The sequence below is a fragment of the Capsella rubella genome, unplaced genomic scaffold, assembly GCF_000375325.1.
Source record: "Capsella rubella cultivar Monte Gargano unplaced genomic scaffold, Caprub1_0 scaffold_3, whole genome shotgun sequence".
NCBI classification, from domain to species: domain Eukaryota; kingdom Viridiplantae; phylum Streptophyta; class Magnoliopsida; order Brassicales; family Brassicaceae; genus Capsella; species Capsella rubella.
Window position 1 is genome coordinate 3558597 of NW_006238921.1, and position 18906 is coordinate 3577502.

General features: G+C 36.7%; 3 protein-coding genes across 3 annotated transcripts; all 3 read right to left on the minus strand.

The window, feature by feature from the left end:
- Positions 1-549: 549 nt before the first annotated feature.
- Positions 550-10120, minus strand: LOC17891404 (clathrin heavy chain 1). The gene is made up of 30 exons (XM_006299028.2): positions 9806-10120; positions 9264-9468; positions 8644-8732; positions 8463-8541; positions 8259-8386; positions 8061-8159; positions 7873-7981; positions 7706-7785; positions 7394-7621; positions 7242-7307; positions 6507-6623; positions 6201-6398; positions 6002-6118; positions 5848-5907; positions 5605-5691; positions 5389-5472; positions 5168-5302; positions 5026-5088; positions 4839-4943; positions 4654-4766; positions 4306-4558; positions 4093-4229; positions 3729-4007; positions 2640-3642; positions 2061-2546; positions 1805-1975; positions 1533-1718; positions 1279-1401; positions 1065-1175; positions 550-975 (listed from the first exon to the last, which is right to left on the minus strand). Exons 1-30 carry the CDS (start codon positions 9848-9850, stop codon positions 823-825), a joined length of 5109 nt encoding a protein of 1702 aa, XP_006299090.1. The 5' UTR covers positions 9851-10120; the 3' UTR covers positions 550-822.
- Positions 10121-10864: 744 nt separating this feature from the next.
- Positions 10865-12726, minus strand: LOC17891434. The gene is made up of 2 exons (XM_006299598.2): positions 11892-12726; positions 10865-11393 (listed from the first exon to the last, which is right to left on the minus strand). Exons 1-2 carry the CDS (start codon positions 12720-12722, stop codon positions 11076-11078), a joined length of 1149 nt encoding a protein of 382 aa, XP_006299660.1. The 5' UTR covers positions 12723-12726; the 3' UTR covers positions 10865-11075.
- A 1627-nt stretch (positions 12727-14353) lies between these two features.
- On the minus strand, positions 14354-14982 carry LOC17893735. The gene is made up of 3 exons (XM_023785494.1): positions 14855-14982; positions 14684-14736; positions 14354-14602 (listed from the first exon to the last, which is right to left on the minus strand). The coding sequence occupies exons 1-3, from the start codon at positions 14943-14945 to the stop codon at positions 14354-14356; spliced, it is 393 nt and encodes a 130-aa protein (XP_023641262.1). The 5' UTR covers positions 14946-14982.
- Between the last annotated feature and the right edge of the window lie 3924 nt (positions 14983-18906).

Genomic DNA, 18906 nt, shown 5'->3' on the forward strand with positions numbered 1-18906 from the left:
ATTGTTATAAGTAAACAAAAAAATCCATTTGTGATTGTGTTGTTTCAAATTATAACTAACTCTTTTGTGGTTGTGTTGGAGTTTCAGTTTTGATATTTTGTTGGTTAGATGGAAAAACCCATATGGGTTCTTTATTAGAGTTTTCTCTGATAAATAACGAATTTCTATAATCTGCTTAATGAACTAATATGCTCTTGAGATGGTTAGATTTTATATCAACCCTATTAGAGATTTAAACAATTGGCATCCCTTGGGATGTTTTATAATCAAAGTACAAAGCGAAGTACATATATAGATTTTGGTCACACTAGGGACGTAGTGGGCAGTATCTATTCAAAATTTGAGACGTGAGACTTGCAAACTAACAAGTGATGGTGATCTATCCGACACGTGATTCTGGTTCATCCAACAAGATGAGATATGCTCTTTTTCTCTATTGAGCAGGGAAGTGTGTGAGAAAATTTCACAAAGTAAGGATTGTTTAAAATGTCGGAAGCTTTAAGTGAACAAATAAGCTGGGAAGAAAAAGAAAGAAAAAAAGATAAACTGAGAAGAAAGAAAGAAGAACTCACGAGTGAGAGAATCTGAAAGTAAAAACGATAAGACTATTAAGAGAAGTATGCATCTCCTCCAATGATAAACAGTAAAATGGGCTTCAACCAAAAATGACTCACCTAAAAGCCCCCAAAGAATATTACAGAAGAAAACAGGTTTATTATCCACACATGCCTATATATCAAACGAAATCAAAGAAGGAAACATTCCGATGAATTCCTCACAGATTGCACTACAATGAGATTTCAGTTTTTTTCCATAATGGTCTTAGTAGCCGCCCATCGGTGGCATTCCATATGCTGGCATTGGAGGCATTCCTGGCATTCCGCCCATTGGTGGTGGCGGACCATACCCACCACCTCCCATTCCTGGCATTGGTGGTGCGGGTAAAGCAAGTGGCAATAATTGGGCGTACATGTTCTGTTTTCGAGAAACAAAAACCGAGACATATGTGAGTATATTGATTTGTTTTTATACATTTTAAAGTATGATACCTGACACTACAGTACCTGTTGGGACATGACATCCTTCTCTTCCTGTTCTTTGGCCTTCACCTCTTTTTGTGCCTCCAGCTTGTCCTTGATTAGCTCATCCACTTTGCCCGAGTATTCTCTCATAAACTGCAGAAAAAAAGGACAGGATAAATGAAAGTTGATCATAGAGTTAGTATGGTTCCTATCACAACAGGTAGAGAGTATCCGAGGGATTTGAAGGATAAATTACCTGGAGGAGATACGGGAAGGCAAAGTCAATCATATTGTTCATCCAAGCAAGTTCTAGAGCAACGTCTGGTCGGATTAAGTCATAACAGACAAAGAGACATGTAGCAAAGCATTCCTTTTTCCCCTGTAATATTAGCACAACAAAAGTGAGTATTCAATCATCTTCAAGACCAATAGTCTGTTTACCGTATACAGTAAAAACTGAAAAACAAATTAATGGCTTTTGATGTAAACCTGCTTGAAACCCATCCATACCTGTTCAATGAAGTAGACAAGAAGTTGTTCTGCAAGATCATGGTCGCCGGATTGTGAAGCAGTTTCCATACAGTCCTTGTACATGTTATCTTTCTTTGACAAAGCAATCGATTGCTTCCATCTACCAGCTTTCTTGTAGATATAAGCAGCCACACGTCTCATTTCGACAAGCTCGTGTTTCTCAATCTGTTTTGCACCATCATCATGAAGATAAATTAGTATACAAGGGAAAATATAAAATGTGTACTCGATAGATAGATTTAAACTCTTACCTTCTGAGCGAGACCTATCTGGTCAAAACTGTCATGCAAATCAATAGACTCGCGCAACCTGTCATAGTCTTCTTCTTCTACGTAAATCTCATTCAGAGCTTCATTTACAGCAGACACATTGTTGCTCTGAACTGCAACCATGTATGGCTTGATAAGGCGCAATTGACCAGCCTGACATCAAAAACAAGAAATCGATTCTTAAGCCACTGCTGATAAGTTTTAAGGGAAATAACTAAATCAATGATCAGCCTCTAACCTTGCGCATAATATCAACGACACGCGTGTGATCTAACCGCAAAGCAAGCACATTGAGAAGATCGTTGATTATGTCAGGATGCTCTTGTAAGTAGAAGTGAACGGCCTTGTAGTAAAGCTCAACATTCGCAACCTTGGCAACGATATCTTTGAATTGCATGTGCTCCCATGCTTCAGGAGAATGATTCATGACAGTGGTTGCAGCATTATCGAACTCATCATATTGAATGTAAAGATAGGTAAGTTCTTGCCAATGCTGTTGTTCATCACAGGCCCGGATAAGCTTGGGAATATTAAGGCGAGTTGAGAACAACTTGATGTGTTCCATAAGCTTCTCATAACGATATCTGGCGTACAGTACACCCAACTCGGTGAAGATACCCATGTGAGCACGTTCCAGACCAAGTCCACTCTCCATAAGTGAGATCAATTCATTGAAGCATCCTTTGTTTTGGTAGTATTCGCTCACTTCTTCCAGATCATCCACCTATTTAAGCACAACAAGATTACAAAAAGGCATACAAAATTGAAACCCAATTACAACTATAAACGTTCTCGAACTAGGATTAGGTATATCCACCTGTATGATAATGTTAAGTCCACATATTTGAGCCAGTCGAAATTCCTCAGCATCAACACAAGCAAAGCAGACTTCCTTCCATGTCTTTGCACTATTTGCTTTCCTTGCAGCATCGACAGCACCTTGGAACTGTTGCAACTTCACAAGCGTGACAGCTAACTTGGCCCAATTTGATATGAATGCATAGATTATCTTTGCAGCCTCATACAGAGCTTCATCATACAAGCGGTCACCAACATTTTGAAGGTTAGCAACGTTGGGCATCAGAATAAATTCTTCAATCTCACCCAATCTTTCAACCTTTGCGTAAGCATAGATGAGCTCACTATCCACCTTGGGTTCCTTTACCTTCTGTCTAACCATCAGGAGGTATTTGACCAAGTCATCATACACATTAGTATCTTCAGAGGCACGGATGACCTCCAGGAACTGAGTGGCATCATCAGCTCGGATAAAGGACTCAATAGCATCACTGACCAGTCCTTCCCTAAGCTGAGCCTTAGCAACTTGACTCCAAACAGCATCTTCTTCGACCCGGAAAGCAAACTCAACAGCACGTTCAATGCTTCTGACGTTATCCAACAGTACATTGACAGCCTGAACATTTAAGTTAAACTTCTTGAAAATCGCAAATGCTTCCTCATACAACTGTGCATCAACTGCCACTTCTCCAACAGCTGGACCATCAAAATTATCTAGCCTGTTAATGTAATCCATAACTCTAGACGGATCTGCCTTAATAGCTGTCAATATAAGCAGATTTTGCAGATTGAAATTTCCACTGAAGGCAGAATTTTGAAGCACAATTTTTTCAAGAAGCTCAATAAGCTCATGCGGCAGATCAGCAGTCATGAATGCTTTAACAGCTGCAGAAACTTGCTCTGGGCTCTTGCTTTCTGGTAAAGCAGTAGACACAACTTGGTCGATAAGTTGTCTCCTATATTCATTTTCTTCCGTAAGAACCTTCTCCCAGAGGTCACCATCCATCCTCTCCACTACGTACCTGCAGGTGTAAAACCCATGTATAAGCAGTCTAAAAAGTAACCAGCGTGTAATAACTAAGAAGTCTGGCAAGCAATAATCAATTACCTGGCTTGTAACTTGAACAAAGAGTTCTTGTTGGTGACATTGATGAGTTCCTCATCACATTGTCCTCTTCTGTATGCCACAACAGCCAGAGTGGGATCACGTTTCTCGCAGTACTTACCCACAACCTTAGAGTCGTAGTAAGGATTGGTGGTCAGGAAATGCTCGGGGTTGTTATTACTGTCTATGATAATTTTACCCAAGGCATTATGGACATGCACATCTTGGCTGCCCTCACTAACTAGATGCTCCAAGAACTGCGTGAGGAGACGGAGTCGATTTCTGAAAAGACAGATACATATTAGAGCCTCCAGAAAAAAAGAGCATCCATATGAACCGAAACCAAGATGAGTTAAAGGATTCACACCTCTTCTCACATTCCTCAACAAGGGGTTCAACAGGAAGTAATGAACGAACTGAAAGAATGAGGCCTTTTATAAAATCTTCAGGGCATTCGTCATCAAGCAACTGCCCCACAACTAAGGGAGCATTCCCAGGATTCACCTACAAAAGGAATCGCATGTAAATCATTGAATATAAAGCCTACCACAATTTACAAAAGTCTTAAGAAACTCCATACCTTCTGAACATAACCTTCTATATAACGCAGCATGTTGTTTGTGTAGAGGTAATGAGTAAGATCAGGCACAAAGCCAAAACGGTCACAGACATTTATCAAAGGTCGGGCATCAGGAAGCTTAGCTTCCATCAAAAAGTTCTTCGTCTTTTCAGCATCATAAAAGTTAGACTCTCTAGTCACACGCTCAACTTCCTTTATTTGACCAGTCTTGGCAGCTGCTTCAATGTACTTGAAGTGAATCTCAGGATCCTCACTATCACACAGAGGGAAGACATTGTAAGTCATTAGAATGCAAACACAAGGATTGTGCTTGTTTGCAGGAATAACAGCAGGTTCTTGATAAGTTACCTCATGCTCAAATATGAACCTAGGAAAAAGTACAGCCCTTCGTATGACTTGAATTGCTCAAAGAGTTTAATGCATGCATCAACACCAAGTTGCTCACAGTACTCCTTGCAAGCCTGCAAAAACATGGACACGTCAGTGTCACATTAAACAATAACATTCATATGTTACCACAATACAGCACATACCTGAACGATTATCTGAAGGTTGCCTCTCAGGTTGACCAGCAGAAGATCTTTCATGCACTCCATAGCCCACTCGCTAGAAAGAGTACCGAAGAACTCGACAAGAGCCTAGGGAAATTTGAGTAGAGAAAAACATCAGCAACTCGAACATCGAGGAGTTTAGCAACAAACATTAGTTCAGAGGTAATACCTGTGGCTCAATAGCATGTGTGTTCACAATTACACGTTTGATATCAGGTAACTCTGAGTAATGCTGCACAAAGCAAAAGGAAACGAAGTTAGAGATGAAAAACTAATGCATATCTTAGGCCAAGAAGACATTGAGCAAAAACCTTTAAGGATTGGATGTAAAGTCCAGCCTTTTCACAAAGCTGAGCAACACGAGGCCGGTCATAATGGCTGAACATCCCATTTGCTAATATTGCATCAGCCACATTAGGAAAGGTTACCAAATTGATCTCCAAAACCTGTGTTGACAGTGCACTAAAAGGTCTTAGAAAGGAAGGTAAAAAGTGAAAGCACAGAGAAGTACAAGGTGGCAATTCTTTTCAACCTTAGTTTGCAGAAAAGCATGCTCAGGTAAATTGGGCTTCAGAACATCCAGAAGGAATGCAGTCGCTTCACGGATCAAATTTCTCTGTATATGCAACAATATAAGTAAACTGGCACATGATAGCTCTCTTGTACTACATAGATTCATATATAGAAGCCAAACAAGTCATGAGCTACGAATATTGATGTATACAGTATATCATATGTGTTCACCTACCTGAAGGAAAAGATCAGTGATAGTGTTGTAGTCAACTGGACAACCTCCTTCCATTTGGGACATCATTAAAGCAAAGTTTACTGCTCCCTGCAATTAGCAGAAAAACAAAATTTTAATATTTAACAAGGCAACATTAATCAAGAAGAATTGATTTATGACTCTTCTTGTGATAAGGAGGAAGGATCTAGTAAACCACCTTCCATGGTTTAATATGTTGAAGTATCAAAAGTGCACCATACTAACCTGAGGATCAGTACGGAGTATCGTTTGCAGAAGAAACATGTAATCAGGTGTGTACCCAACCTAAGTCATAAGATGAAACAATGGTACTTCTTGAGCACAGTGACCTTTAAGGTAAACATAACAACGGAGAAAACTTTAAAACTTAATTGTTTACCTGCTTTGAATAAATCAGTATCTTGTCAAACTCCCTTCGCTCTGCAAAAGCTGCAACAACTTTTGGAGTTGCCCTAGCTTTGATGTATATTTTTAGAGCAAGGTCATTATCCACAGTCTGAAACAGAAAAGATAACCGTTACAGCACTCTAAGGGAGATATAGGAGATATTTAAAATTAAATGGTCATTTTAAGATTACCTTGACAAGGTCTCCGAGTTCTTCACTGCATTCTAACTTATCCTCGGCCAACCAGTTTTCCAAGAGGTTCTTCTTGTTTTGATTCACAACAAGCCGAGATAGTTCCAAGGACTCATATGTATTGAGCTTCCCTCTAGTCAAAAGGGTCCCAAAATACTGTAACAATGGAGGAGTTTGCCCTGCTTGTACAGGAACACTCTGCAAAATTGTATAGTGTGATGCTGTAGTTTCAGATTGTTGTGACCAACATATAATAGTAGACAACACGTTCACAGAGGATTCTTTGCTTGACTATGGAACAGATACCTGGAATTTGGCCACCGTGTCAGGTGTCCGTAGAATACCTTGAGGAGATTCTGCAGCAAGCTCAGCAGCCTCCTTGTACTTTGTTTGAGCAAATAACTCTTGGAACCTCTGGACAACCTGTACCATCCCAATTGAATACAGGAAACTTTGCATCAACAATGTGATACAAGCAGTGAGTTTGGAGGTCTAAGGAGCTTATGAAATATTTACTAAGTGTTCTAAAGTTACTAGGGTTTTAACAATGGTTCAAATAGGTTAAGATCTATCTCTCTCTCTGTATTAGATGTCTTAGGAGTGTAAAAGAGATTTATCACCAAATTCCTCAGGTTTTCGTAATCCCAACATTATCAGCAACTCCCTTTGTTTCAAATTAAGTGTCCCTTTAGGCTAACTCTTTTATATGAAATCATCTATTTTAATTCAATCTAACATTAATTAACAACAATGTGAAATAGAATAGAAATCCAGAGGAAATTGTTCTTCTCGGGATATATAATATACTGTATAACAGAACATTTAATTATTACTTAATTTGATTGAATATGTTAAAAAATAAATAAATGACACTTGTATATTGAAACGGAGGGAGCGTTACATATCGATTTCTCATTTTCTACGTTACTGTTTCTATATCTATCAGAGTGGCCGTTTTTCGTCTAATTGGCATTAAACAACAATAATTACTTAACCAATAAAATATATCCACACATCTGATCCAAGATAAATATCACATACCAGATTTTCTGCACCAGGGAGGTTTCCTCTCTTAGCAAGATTGACAGCAAGTTCCAAATTGTTCAACTGTGATACAAAAACATCGATTTCTTAGCATGTAAGGTTGAATAGATAAATTATATAGAGAAAAACAAGGAAAAAGTTGAACATACTTGACCACTAATAAAAGGTATTATGGTGGCCTCATTTACTGTTGCCAAAAGAACTTGTCCTCGCCTATTAATGGCATAGAAACCCCCAGCTGCGGAAGCTTCGGACGTTAAGAAAATTGGGTCCGGACTTATACGATTTCTGTAGATAGCAGAAGCTGTCTCTAGATCATACACAAACAGCAGGCCAAGCTTGGTGATGACATATATCAAGTTAAACTTGTGAGAGACCTGCCAGGGAAAAAAAAGATGGTGTCCTGAAATTTACACAAGAAACTTACTGACGTTAATTGAACATCTAATGAAACTACAAACCTGCATGGCCACAGGAAAATCATCAGCAAAATCTGGAGGAAAAAAGAGATCTGCCTGCTTTTTTGTAAATGATGGTTTTCCTGCAAAAAAAATCTCTCGCCTTTAGACAGTAGACAAATACCAACTAACAATAACCACGATAACATCAAGCAGTTGAGGAGGCTAACCTGGTTGGGCACCAAGTTCAATAACATGTAACTTTGATGTTATTTGCCCAGCATTAAAACTCTTGCTTGCAAAAGATATAAGAATAGAAGGATTCTCATTCCCAGGGACCTATCATTAATAACGTTGCTTGTCAAACTATAGTTCAAGATCACCATGTAATAAACTAACAATAGAACCACATAATTACCTTAAACTGAGCAAATGACGCAGCATGTGCTTCAAGGGCCTGGCTCCGTTGTTGATCCACAGAGAAAAGCTGCATGTTTCCTTTTACCAATTGTGGTCTCTACAGAAGATAATAATGAAAAGATCCAGTCAAAACTTCACAACATGACAGCTGTTATGATGTCTTAATTCAACCTAATATGTGGTGCAGGAAACCTACCTCAGGAGAGCCAGGAGCAATTCCAATCAAGACCAGCCACTTCTCATTAGGAGAGCACTTATAGTTTATAATTTGATTGTTTGCCAAATTGGCCGTTCTATCAAACATCTTAACTGGCTCAGCATCACCTGGAAATATCGGAGCAAAAATGAAACAACATATACATCATATGAAGAAGATGGTAGTAAGTTAAAGATACAAAACCTTCAATCGACCAATGGTACACAGAAGTTTGTGTGACCAGCCCCAGCATCTTTGGTGTGATCCACTTCCAAAAAGCAACCTATAAAACACAGGTGATTAATATCTAAAATAAAATTCAGACCAGTAAAATCAGAGAATGTATAAAGTGTACAACGTGAAAGATAATTGGGTTACAACTCACCTGCTCAGGCATCTGATGTGATTTCAACTTTGCTTTTGCTTCAATGTTAAATATCTGTAGATGATCCTGAGTAGTTCCTGGAACTTGAGCTATATACGAATTTAAGAAAGAAGTGAGCAGCAAAGTAAGAAAGAAATAAGTAATAGCCAATATAAGGAAATATCCACACTCAACTAAAAATTCTAGTTTTAACTACACTAAGCTTGAGACACACTACCACGAGAAATATAATGTTTTCTAGAACATTAAACATGCTATCAACCCAAGTCCAGAACAAGAGTATAGGACTAAATCAGAAGCTCTATGAGTGTAGTTACTTTTCCACACTGATTTGATAAATCAATCTTCTATAAGTGATGCATCAGAACATGGAAAGCGTCATTTGAACTTCAAATAACTCAAAAACACCCTATTCTTAATAAATAGCATATGTAGTTAACAGAAATGAAGTAGAAGTTATCAACGGTAGTTCTGGAGAAAACTTCAATAGGAAAAAAACTTCAATAGGAAACCCTTATGAGTGTTATAACTGATAGAACACTTCAATAGGAAACTCTAACGGGTGTTATAAGTGATAATACGAAACAAGTTTCTTTCGATAGGAGGAAACAGTTATATACCTTTTAAGGCAAGGATCCTCGAGTTTGGGTTCATGAGCGCAGAATCAGCAGTTATAGGTCTCCTTAAAGGCTGCATCGGCATATTCATATCGATAATAACAACACTGTTCTGCGGTGCCGTCTCCCGTACACATATGTACTTGTCAGACTCCATAGTAACATTTGTAAAAGTGATGAATTGTTGGTTGATCCCAATGCTCGGAAGCTGGTGATATTCCAAAACACAAACGTTAATTGGGATACTTCATTAACTTAGTTACAAGATCCGTATAAAAGCACACTGCAGAACACAATAACTTTGAAATACGGGCTAGATACATTCAGCTAACACAGATCTGAGCGTACGTAGAGAAAATCTTGTCAGAGGAATTATAAACTAACTAAACCGCAACGATCTAGTAGAATTCAGAACAGACGAAGCTGGAATCAATCAAATAATAGTGTGAGCAGAAACCAAATCGTTAGAAATCAGAGACTACAACTGCAGAAACATGTTATTCGTCCAAAATTTCAGCTCGATTTACAAAAGGAAGAGAACTCACCGTTAGGACCTCCTTCATAATGATGGGGGCGTTAGCCGCGGCCATGTTTGACCTCAGATCGCGGGAAGAGAATCCGGGGCCAAAATCAGATCCACGGCCGGGACGGAACCGTCAACGGCCAGGAGAGAGAGTAGCGGTGCGAGAGAAACTAAAGAAGATTTGAAATCGCAGCCAGATCTGAGGCAAGTGAGGGAATACAGCTGATGGTGGAGGATATAGATTCTTTTTTTTTTTGTATTCCCTTTCGAAAGTGGTGAGAAATGACGAAACAGCGATCCAATCGGAGTCACTCGTCCAATATAAGGGTGGAGAGGAGAACCCAAAAAGGAGACGACGTGCTGCTACAACAGTGCCTGAGCTGTACGATGTGCTTTTGCCCGGATCGTTGTCGGGTCGAGTTTTTAAACCGCGTATATCAACGGGTCGGGTTTTGTCACGAAACAGTACTTTTGGGAATTTTATGCGTATGTTTTGAGCAATGGTCAATTCGTATTTCATATTTTGATTTCATAAAAAGAATGTTTGCATGTCGAAATTATTTCATCTGAAAATTTTCTACAATAAATAAATAAAAAATCAAGATAAAAAACAGGAACGAAGTTTTTCTAAAAAAAATTGGTTATTGATGATAATGAAAACAACAATGACAATCAAATTTCTCCTACCAAAAAAAAAAGGACAATCAAATTTCTCATCATACCTTTGATTATGAAATCAAGTTAGTCCTTCAGATTGAAGATATATAAAAATTTACAATAGTTATTATCGAGTTAGAGTTAGAGAATGGATACCTACATTAATATCATATCTAATTCTGTCCAAAAATAATCAATTCTGACAATCAAACATGCTATCAACCCAAGTCCAGAACAAGAGTATAGGACTAAATCATATGTTTAGTGAAAGTATTATTTGTAGTTTCATCAATTTTCGATGTATTTCATCCCTGGAAAATAAAAAGATTAACACCAGAATGAGTCACACCTTGATTATTACAAAAAACATAGCCAACATTCCTGTGATAGATCGGGTCTAAATCTTTTCCTTTTATAGTAAGAGTAATAATCAAAATGGAGCATATTCTGATTTGAATCGAACAAAAACAAACATATCCCAATGCCAAAATGCTAATAACCCTTGAAAAAACAACAAAGATTCGGTATCAAACAAGACTCGACTCTAGTAACAAACAAATCAAACAAATCAGGAAACAAGACTCGAATCTAGTACCAACTTAACTCAGGAAACAAACAAATCAAACATCAGTTCTTCAATCTTTATAAGATTTGATTCGGTATTTGTCAAGTGGATCCCTGAAGAAGAGACGTTCATGGTACACTCTCCAAGCGTACTCCTCGAAACCAAAAGACTTAAATGCCTTCTTCTCATCACTTCTTGCTCCTCTACCTGCATACTCTTCTTCTTTGTCGCCGTCACTGATCAAATCTTTCAATGGAGAAACCATAGCGTCCATGGGAAGTGTAAGCATCAATGTCATTGTTACACACTTCGTTGGACCGTCGTCGTTTTGTCCCGAACACAACACCGGTCGATATCTCACTCTTTTGACCTCTCCGTTTCTCCAAACCTACAAAATTTAAGTTGTTTATTAGTTTGTCAAAAAACTTGAAACTATCTAAGGCTAAAGTATATCATAAAGAGCTTTGTATATAGTGGTTTTGACTTAAAAGAGAAATTATACTATGTAAATATCCGAAATTCCCAAAGTCCTATTTTCTTTCCCAATACAGGTTTTTGACCTAAAAACACATTACCCTTTATAAAATTTTCTCCCGCTCCTCCCTCCACAATTTTTGTTGTTGTTGTCAACAAGAAATATCGGAAATATGCAAATCCTTGTTCTCTTTTTGATCAATGCGTGAGAATATATTTATTTTGATATGGACATGTATTTTCTATTTAGATAAATAAATGATTAAGCCAGCGAATTAACGCCATAGTGGAACAAAGCTCTGTTCCATCAGAAAGATGATAATGTGATCATTGTTTAAAGCTTTTTTTATAATTAAGAAGACAACTAGCAGTTTAGTACTACTAATAAAAATGAAAATAAAAGAGAACTAACCTGAGAAATGTCACCTAACGTCACAAGAATCGAGTCAACTCTGGGCAAAACGGACACCCAGCCAGACTCGGTCAGCAAGCAATACTTGTTCTCCCTAACCTGATACTGTAAACAGACAACAAAAGGATAAAACCCGTTGGTTATCTCCGGTTCATCATCAGAAACACCTTGGTTAAGCCACATCAGAGTATTAAACCGGGTCGAGTCATATCCGAACCCGAGTGCGCTAGCCAGCATCTCTACCGTCTTATGTCCAACTTTCTCTAGAGTCCGAGTGAACTCGCGGAGAGAACTCAGCTTCAACTCACTCGCCTCCGTCGAACAGTCGACGTCAAGGCAAAACGACGGCGTTTCTGCGTCGGCTTCGTAGCCCATCGGCCAGTTTTTTAGAAACGACGTTTCCTTTTTCTCTTCACTGAGCTCTAAGAGCGAGAGCGAGTCAGACTCGGCCGCTTCAGCGAGACCAGAAGGGATGACAGTATTGGAGTCATCCATAGTGAGTTGGAAATATCCAAAATCAGTAGCGGCGGAGATAAGATCGTCCCAGCTACGTCTATCACCGGCGGAGAGGGATACCATCGGAAGAGAAGCGACGGAGGCTGCGGGGGCATCGTCGGAAGATGCTGGAGCGTTGGAGAAGCGGCGGTTGGGGAGTGAAAGCAAATTAGGAGGGAGACGGTGGAAAAGGCTGGAGAGAGCGTCGACTGCTGTATCCGATTTGCCGGTGGTGTTGAGATGTGAGCATGATGGAGTTGGTGGAGGCGCCGCCGTGGCTCCACCGAGCTTGTTCGATGGTTGGTGGTGGTTGAGGTGAGCTGAAGAGGAAGCCATTTGAAAGATATATGGATGTGACTTTGGAAGAGGCAGAGCGACTTATAATTTACTAGAGAAGTGTAGTATTTGTCAAAACATATATGTAACTTGCATCGACGCATCCGATATATAAAACTTTGCTCACACGTGTGGTATGTATAACCTAATTTGCTAGATTGATTGGTACAAGATACCCAATATCTTCCATCTTGTTTGTATAAATGAATATCAATATCACTAAATCAAGTATTTATCATGTGTTCTTTTTTTAATGACATGAATTTTGCTAGTCGATAACTCGATATTACGATTATTATGTTATTTTTCTGATAACACATTTTATATATGCAGATTTGATTATATTATATGTGGCAAATATTATTGATCCGCGATTTTGCCATTACAGTTTTGCCAGTTTTGACTTTTAATCTAGCAAATAATGGATTATGGAATGACTAAACGAGAATTTCATTTTTAGCTGAACTGATAAAATTCTTATGTGTTAATTTTTTAGTCGCAAAATAAAAGGGAGTTGTTTTAAATACAATCAAAATAGGCATCTTATCAAAAGTACCATTATAAGTTTTGTTTTTGAAAAAATACCAATCAAATATATTGTTTTCCAAAAATACTACAAAAGTAACACTATTTTTTTATAACATTCAAAACTAATTTCTAAATCATAAACATTAAATCCTACTCCTAAAAACTATATCTTAAATATAAATAGTCAACCAAAACATTAAAAAAATTCTACATTTTCAAAAATCAATTTTTTATGTTTATGGTATTTTGGAAAAATAAAACTTTTGTGGTATTTTTGGGGAAAAAATCTAAAAATGATGGTATCCAAAGAAATTTCTCCAAAATAAACGGATACATAAATATTAATACACCAGAAAAATAGCTTTTAGAGACTTTGGTTAGTTGTCCAAAAGCATTCTCAACCTTTTTGCATATGTTATTCCCAAATGTCTCTTACTTTGTGGGAGTTGTATGTTTGTCTTTGGTGCTAATCCAGACTAGTTGCATAAATTATTGCTTCTACTTTATTGAGTTATTTATAAATATATAAACCGGTTTGAAAATCTTGTTTTTTATTACAAGAGAGAAGCATAGAAAGAAACTTGACACAAACTCTGGTTGTAAAATCATGCGTCTTTCGTAACCACATTACTTTATATTCACTCGTTAGATAATTTCTACACCTTACCGATTACGCACCTTTAACAAAATTTTATATATACGGTCCGAGTAGCATGCATATAACGTACTCTATATTGGATTGATTACATCAACGAATGTAAACTAGCGAAAATTCTTACTATTTTGTTGTTGTTCTGATCGATCGTCCGAGAACTTTTACAACAATTCCGTTTATTTTCGACAGCAGTTCAACTCTCTTTATATCAACTAGTTCCCACATGAATACAGTTATACAGCACAGCACTCATTGCTTGTTACACCTTACAAAAGATGGACGACGATTATGATTATTTATAGAATTATAGTTGTTGTAAATGTCGATTAATTTGAGGAATGCCAACATTTGATGTTATAATTTACATTCAAATGACAGAAATGTGTGTCGTTATATTAAAATTGTCAATGTAGAATGAGAGTTAAGCGACAGTAAAAACTGGTGATAATTAGGATTTTCGATCAGAAAACATCTTTTGCCATACATCAGACCACATCTTTTCATCAATTAGCTTAGCACACACGGTTTTCACATTCTTCCTTACATCAGAATCCACCAATTCCATATTCTTCTTTAGATCAGACTCAGACCAATTCTTTTCCATATTTCTAAACCACGTTATCTTCCTTAATTCAGGCCACATCTTTTCCCTTAGATCCTCCACTTCAGCAGGATCCCTAAAAACATCCATCACGATCTGAAAACAAAGAGAGATGAAATCATGCATTATTCAATTGCTTCTTTTTTTTTTATTAAGTTGAAAGTATTCCATGCTTACCTGTTGTCGCTGCTTCTCGTATTTATCTATTTTACCTCCATAACAATAATAACCTTAATGCACACACACAGTGACACAAACAAACAAACAAACAAAACTGATTAAAAATTTAGATTCGTCGATGTAAGGAATAAAATCGATCGTAGAAATCTTTGGTGTCTTTAATTATACCTAAGATACATCCCAGAGTGGCTCCTGTGCCTTGAAGTAAGAACATAGCTCCCTTCGACAACACTGATCTCGAGTTCCTATTCCGAGACATGATCGGGAAATTAGGGTTCGCTCTTCTTCGTCGCTGATTTGTGATTTCCTCTTCTGCTCTTCAGAATGAGTAAAAACGTACGTCTCGTGAGTTTTGTGGTCACATGGGCCGCCTATACTGTTGGGCCTTACGGTTTTGCAAACTATCGGTTCGAAGAATTTAAAACTTGCAAACGGTTTATTCGTCTTTTGATATTCATCTTTATGTTTTTTTTTTAATAATAAAATCGTATCCTATTGTACGTACATATGTTTTCTATAAGAACGACGGCATGCATATGCATGTTATAACATAACCTAAACACGGAATTCTTCTGTATTCTATTCGAGGAGCCAATCACGCAGATCACCCAAAATCGTCTGAAATCAGAGAACAAACAAAAGTTAGATTTTTTTAAAAAAATTGTTATCGGAAAATGTTAATTAAGATCATAAGATTAATAAATTCCATACCGTTGCGCTACTACCACGTTGTTCCAGATCCCTCACGACAGTTCGACGATATTCTAGCATCTCAATGGTTGCTGAATGTGTTATGATCAAAGAAGGAATCACGAATTTGTTTTTTTTTCTTCTTTTCTCAATCTCTATTAAAAAATAATCGAGAAATCTAAAAAAAAATAGATATAATACTAAAAAAAATTAATCTCAAACATTACCCCAACAACCGAAAGCAACATATCCATAGGCAACTGATGACATAAAAACACGATACTTAGAACCAACTCTCCTTCCGGCATCTTTCGACGACACTGGAATTGAAAAGAAGAATCACAAATTTATCTAGGGTGGGTGGGTGCTATTATATATCGAAACTCCCTCAATGATCCAAGACTATATACTCACAAAGAAGAATTCGTTACCATTGTTGCTACTACGCTTGCTGCCGCGGCGAGACCTCGTAGAGAAATTGCGCCACTGTAAATGTTTCCGTCTTGTTCAGTAGAGATATATCGCACAAATTAAGATAGGAGCCATAATAAAGAATCATGATGCAATCTCTTCGATTTTTACCTGCGTGATTACGCTTCTCATATTGTTGTTCGGTGCCATGATCGTAAATTAGGGTTCGCTCTTCTTCTTTGTCCCCTGATTTTGGATTTTTCTCTTCAAAAGGAGGAAAACAAAAAAAATAAGTCGGATCTCTCCAGTTATTTAATGGGCTTATACTGTTGGGTCCTAACCCAATAGAGACTAGAGTTCTGTTGTTTAGTGATCAAATTTAGTGAAAAAAAAAAAAAAAAAAAAGAAACTTGAATTCCTAAAGTCAGTTCCATTGTTATTCAATTTATGTCGACATTCACTTGAACTTTTCAATAGTTGGATATGTATGTTTATGTGCTTTCTCGACGAATGATCCATCCATTGAATCATATATATGTACTTGATCATTAAAGTAAATTGTGTGTACGTACGTATTTTCTGATTGGGTGTGTGTTGTTTGATTTCACACAACATAAATCTATTTTCCATCCATGTCCGCCCAATTTTTTTTTTATTTTTTTCCAAACCAAACCAAACTCTAGCCATTTGACTACTATGACATTTGGTTTGTCCCCATCAAAATAAGAAATAGAGAAATTTATAGAGAGTGTAACGTTGAACGTAATTGACCTCAAATAGGTTTCTTCACTAAACCCCACTTTTTGTCCAACAATGTTATAGGTACTGAATTAATATATGTGTGTAAATTTGCTCCCTTCATTATCATGAAGTTAGCAAAAATAAAATAAGGATATTTCCTCATTAACTTAGATAAAATTTGCATCTCATGATGTTTATATACCAATAAGGTAAGCTAAGTTAACAAACTGTATACACTATATATATAATATACTACTGTAATATATATAGTGTAGTAATATTAACTGTATATATCATACCGTTTTGGCAATCAACGGACAGAATTAAGTAACCATCCACGGGCCAACGGGGAAGTTGACATCATATCGTCACCATCTCCACAAGTCTCATGCTGCTGGAACTTTCAGATCCATGGCCGGTCGATCTTATTCCACATGGCTCTATTCTTCATCGTCCAAAAGGACTATTTGCTTATGTCCAAAATATAAATAGTCGATGACAAAAAAAACTTTAGAAGGAATATTTTAGCTTAAAATAATTAGAGGTATATGACAATACCATCTATATAAACATATTAATATATTAATATTTATGCAAAAAATTCTATTTGACATAAAATGTACATACAAATATGAAATACACTTTATGTTTCACAAAAATTATTATTTTGACATATTTCACACAATTTTTAAAAAAACTTGAATTAGTACATGTTTATTCTTATTTAGTAAGTTGTTAATGATTTAAATTCAATAAAATGAGTTTTGGATTTAAGGTAAATTAGAGTAAACATAATCAATGCTTCTTTCTTGTCATATATCCACTTAGATGAGCAAAGAATTGGTATAATAAGTAATTGGATTCATTAAGTATTAACATTACTTTGAGTTTCATTTTTTGAACTGATTTAGGTATTGATATGAACAAATATAAAATTATGAAGTAAAATTAAAAGGCAATAAAATCGGAATAATCAAAAGACAAATTTAGCGGATAACAATTCGGAGGTTCCAAATTTTCCGTAAGTGTAATATTTTATTTGGTTACATGTTCTCTAGAGTCTGTCTAGAAAACATTGGATCAGAATATCTAAAACCCGTGGATTAGATGATATAGATCGAGAAAGAAATCTGATAACGTTAGAACCAGTGAACCACGTACGATCATTGTTTTGTGTCGTATAGCTTTAGCTGATCGTAAAAGAACAACAGCTCATCGCTTTCAGTAACATTAATTATTTTATTTATGTCTGAGAGAAAAATAAAAATAAAAGAGAGCAATTATTGAGATCACACACTAAATAGAAAACTTCAATGCACATTGGAAAATATGCATTGAAGCCTCAACGTTACGACAGTGTTATTTGGCAGGGAAGGGACCCTTTTCAACAACACGAAGCCGCGTGTGTCAACGTGAATTAAGGAATTGTCAGCAATTTAAATTTGGACCAGGCAGTGTAAAGGCACCAATACCATAACACACCAAGTGCCGCGTACCCCACGGACACGAAGACAGTAACTAGACAATTTAAGTTTCCCATACTTTTTACTATCATTACCATTTTGGGTCTTTACCACTATATCATGAGGGTTTTCTTTCGATGGGATAAACAGACTCATTGCATATTGTTTTTTATCCTTACCAAAAATGTGAGTACACACACATACATTGAGTACGTACTTTTATGTTTTATCCATCTTCCACTATATATAATGTATAGTCCACTTTTGAACTGGCGTTGCTTTCTATATATATTGTGTGCGTACGGAATTTTACAATACTACAAAATGAGATGGGACTACTTTCATCTTTTAGATAGATAAAAGTGACTACTTCCTTTCTAATTTCTTTCTAAAATCATCTAAAAACTTATAAAACTTACATAATTCAGCATTTTTGTTTGAGTATGTACCCTCCTCCAGGTTCAGGTTACTACTTTATGATGATATGACAGACAAAACTTAGGTTGAATCTCTATTAACGAACAACAATCTTACTGTTTTAAATATTCTGGCTACTAACGAAAAACTTCAACAGTTTAGGAAGATCCAAATTTTCAATCAATCAAATTTTTATTTTCTTTTTTTCTTGAGAGTATTCTTATATTTAAAAACTTAAAGGACGAACTTATTTGTCTCTGTCTACATATTTCTTTTGCCCCTTTATATATGTGAGTAAAAAATAATATATTATATGTGGAAGATAAATTTTATAATACTTTAAATAGAAATATCCAATGATCTCGCTTCATGAAAGATACCCATTCATTACTCTTGAATACATATATATATTCGAGAGAGAGAGAGAGAGAGAGAGAGAGAGAGAGAGAGAGAGAGAGAGAGAGAGAGAGAGAGAGAGAGAGAGAGAGAGAGAGAGAG

Coding starts and splice junctions, on each gene's coding strand:
- LOC17891404 (XM_006299028.2), bottom strand. CDS start 9,850: ATGGCCGCGGCTAACGCCCCCATCATTATGAAGGAGGTCCTAACG. Junction 5,473..5,604: donor TCACTGATCTTTTCCTTCAG/GTAGGTGAACAC, acceptor TTGCATATACAG/AGAAATTTGATCCGTGAAGC. Junction 1,176..1,278: donor CCTTCCCGTATCTCCTCCAG/GTAATTTATCCT, acceptor TTTTTTCTGCAG/TTTATGAGAGAATACTCGGG.
- LOC17891434 (XM_006299598.2), bottom strand. CDS start 12,722: ATGGCTTCCTCTTCAGCTCACCTCAACCACCACCAACCATCGAACAAG. Junction 11,394..11,891: donor CGTTAGGTGACATTTCTCAG/GTTAGTTCTCTT, acceptor TAAATTTTGTAG/GTTTGGAGAAACGGAGAGGT.
- LOC17893735 (XM_023785494.1), bottom strand. CDS start 14,945: ATGTCTCGGAATAGGAACTCGAGATCAGTGTTGTCGAAGGGAGCTATG. Junction 14,737..14,854: donor CACTCTGGGATGTATCTTAG/GTATAATTAAAG, acceptor GTGTGCATTAAG/GTTATTATTGTTATGGAGGT. Junction 14,603..14,683: donor ACGAGAAGCAGCGACAACAG/GTAAGCATGGAA, acceptor CTTTGTTTTCAG/ATCGTGATGGATGTTTTTAG.